The following is a 2,848-nucleotide window of genomic DNA, read 5'->3' as shown; positions in this document are numbered from 1 at the left end:
TTTGCTAAGGCTTTTGATACTGTTGAGCATGAGGCCATTTTAGCTCTGCTTATGGCATAAGGTTTCCCCCCCAAATGGATTGGTTGGGTCAAGGAATTTTTTTTCCTCTGGTGACTCTCAGGTACTTCTTAACGACATCCCCAGCAATCACTTTAAGTGTAAGCATGGGGTTAGGCAAGGGGACCCTTTTTCTCCATTTCTTTTTGTTTTGGCAGCAGACCTGTTGTAGTCGGTTGTTAACAAGATGTTGCTTGATGGTATTCTCTCTCTGCCGATTGATTGCAATGACAAGGATTTTCCAATAATCCAGTATGCTGATGATACTATAATGCTACTTCCTGCGGATGAAGGCCAGCTCGTAGCCCTCAGAGATATGTTGCAGGTTTTTGCTGAATCTACTGGTCTCAGAGTAAACTTTGCTAAATCCATGATGGTACCTATTAATGTCCCTGAAGCTGAGGCTCTTCGGCTTTCTCAGGTCTTTCAATGTACTCTAGGATCACTGCCATTCACCTATCTTGGCCTCCCCTTGGGAACGACCAAGCCCACGATCCTTGAGCTGATGCCTTTGGTGGATTCACTTGAGAGGCGTTTGGCTGCAAGTTTAGCTATGTTGAACCAAGGTTGCAGACTCCAGTTGCTGAGATCGGTTCTTTCGTCCATGCCTATATACTTCCTCTGCTCCCTATCCATTCCACCTGGCATCATCAAGCAATTAGAGTGGATTATGCGCCAATGTCTTTGGAGAGGAAACTCTGATACACCGAGGCAATCCCTTGCTGCGTGGGATATGGTTTGTAGACCCAAGGAAAAAGGAGGTTTGGGGGTCATCAACCTGCAGCTTCAGAACCAAGGGCTCCTCATTAAACACTTACATAAATTCTACAATAAAGCGGATATACCCTGGGTATCCTTGTTGTGGGATTCATACTATGATGGAGTTGTCCCTCATGCCACTGTTCTTTGTGGCTCCTTTTGGTGGAAGGATATTTCTAAGTTAGCTGATAATTACAGAGCTGTTGCCTCTGTTTCAGTTAACAAAGGGGACTCGGTTTTGTTCTGGTCTGATGCCTGGAATTTGGGTGGTTCAACCATGCCTTTGAGTCAAAGATTGCCTCGGTTGTTCTCTTATGCTTTGGATGATAAGATTTCTGTGGCAGATTTCATTGACAGTCATGATAGGGCCTCTTTCTTTCAGTTGCCTATTTCCCAGCAGGCTGCTATTGAACTTGATTCGCTCACCGTCTGGGTGAACAATTTGGATAGGGACCCGTTGGCTAATGATGTTTGGTCTTGGGTAGGACCCACGGGAGCTTACACATGAAAGAGCTACTACACCATCATGCACTCTCATATGGTCACCATTTAGCCTTGCAAATGGTTATGGAGTAGTCGATGTACGCTGAAAATCAAGGTTTTTGCTTGGCTCCTATTCTTTGACAGACTCAACACCAAGGACCTGCTGGTGAGGAGGCACTGGCGGGCTGGGGATGCTGATAATCTTTGTGTGTTGTGCCACCAGCATATTTATGAGGATCGTCAACACCTATTTTTTTCCTGTAACTTCAGTATGAGGATCTGGACTTATTTGCAGATTGACTGGTCTGGTGGTTCTAATGTCCATCAATGCATTTCTTTGGCCAGAGAAAGATTTGCTAAATGCTTTTTCTTTGAGGTGGTGTTCACAACAGCTTGGAACATTTGGATTCTTCGGAATGGAAGGACTTTCAGAGGGGAACGACCTATGTTTAGTGCTTGGCGTTGTAAATTTGTACATGACCTAACTTTGCTTTCTCATAGAGTTAAGGCTCATGTTACACCCCTCCTCCTAGCCTAGTTGGAAGGGTTACCTTGAGTTCTCCTTTGTATAGGTAGGTTTAGGTATGTCTGCCTCCCTTGGCCCTCTTTTGTTTCTTTCTGTATATAGTTAACTTGTACTGGACTATTGCTTTATTTGGAATAAAAGACTGTGAGGCTGTGCCTTGCAGTAGTTAGTCAAAAAAAAATTTGTTTGAGATGTCATCGACACATATTCCCACAAATAATTCACGAAATCAACCCCCACCCCACCCCCACCCCAAAACAAAAAACACTCACGAACGCGGTTTGTATCTCTCACACACACCCCACGTGGGTGGGGGACGTGCACGAAGAGAAGAGGTGCATGCACGACGCACGTACTCCCGTCTCTTTCCCAACCACACCCGCGCGGGTACACGGTGGAGCTCATTTCTGTACGAAAAAGGCAGCCCACGTGGTAATTTGGCACGTGTACTGGTTGTCCACTTGGTGGAGGGAGGATCGTCTACCACGGGTGAACAAACAAATTGCGACTTGACGTGTTATGTTAAAAAAGAGGCAAACCATGTGGGTCCTACCTTAGAGGCAAGGCTCTATACACTGGAGTACTTTTGATGTGTCCCGTCAACTCGCAGAACGAGGAGAAGCTTGCTTAGTACACCATCTCCCCCGCCCACGGGCGCGGTGGCTCGCAGGATGAGGTGAAGCTTGCTTACCACGCCTTACGCTCGCTCCCTCGCCCACGCGCGTGGTGGCTCGCAGCCCGAGGAGAAAATTTTACTACTCCCTCCGTTTACTCCTCGTCCCTACTACCTTGGTTATAGAGATTATACTATCATATTGTTTGGAATATATATGTCCTTTAGTAGATTTCAATATGAACTACTAGTACATACTCCAAACACTGATGTATATAGACGTATTTTAGAGTGTAGATTCACTCATTTTGCTCTGTATGTAGCACTCTCCCTCGCCCCTCGACCATCGCCCACGTGGTGGACGTGCAGCAATTCATTCGGTCTCATATAGCCAGAACGATATATACTGC

At 46.0% G+C, this 2,848-nt stretch overlaps 1 protein-coding gene across 1 annotated transcript; it reads left to right on the top strand.

The window, feature by feature from the left end:
- Positions 1-244: 244 nt before the first annotated feature.
- Positions 245-1,324, top strand: LOC147959016 (uncharacterized). The gene has a single exon (XM_087532415.1). The coding sequence runs from the start codon at positions 245-247 to the stop codon at positions 1,322-1,324; it is 1,080 nt and encodes a 359-aa protein (XP_087388541.1).
- The last annotated feature ends 1,524 nt before the right edge of the window (positions 1,325-2,848 follow it).

Source organism: Triticum urartu, chromosome 7A (genome assembly GCF_056163025.1).
Source record: "Triticum urartu cultivar PI428250 chromosome 7A, HENAU_Tu73, whole genome shotgun sequence".
NCBI lineage: Eukaryota > Viridiplantae > Streptophyta > Magnoliopsida > Poales > Poaceae > Triticum > Triticum urartu.
Note: the sequence above shows the minus strand (reverse complement) of the source record. Positions and strands in the feature narration are given on the sequence as shown.

What these genes read in the sequence shown, in the direction of transcription:
- LOC147959016 (XM_087532415.1), top strand. Translation starts at nt 245, where the DNA reads ATGTTGCTTGATGGTATTCTCTCTCTGCCGATTGATTGCAATGACAAG.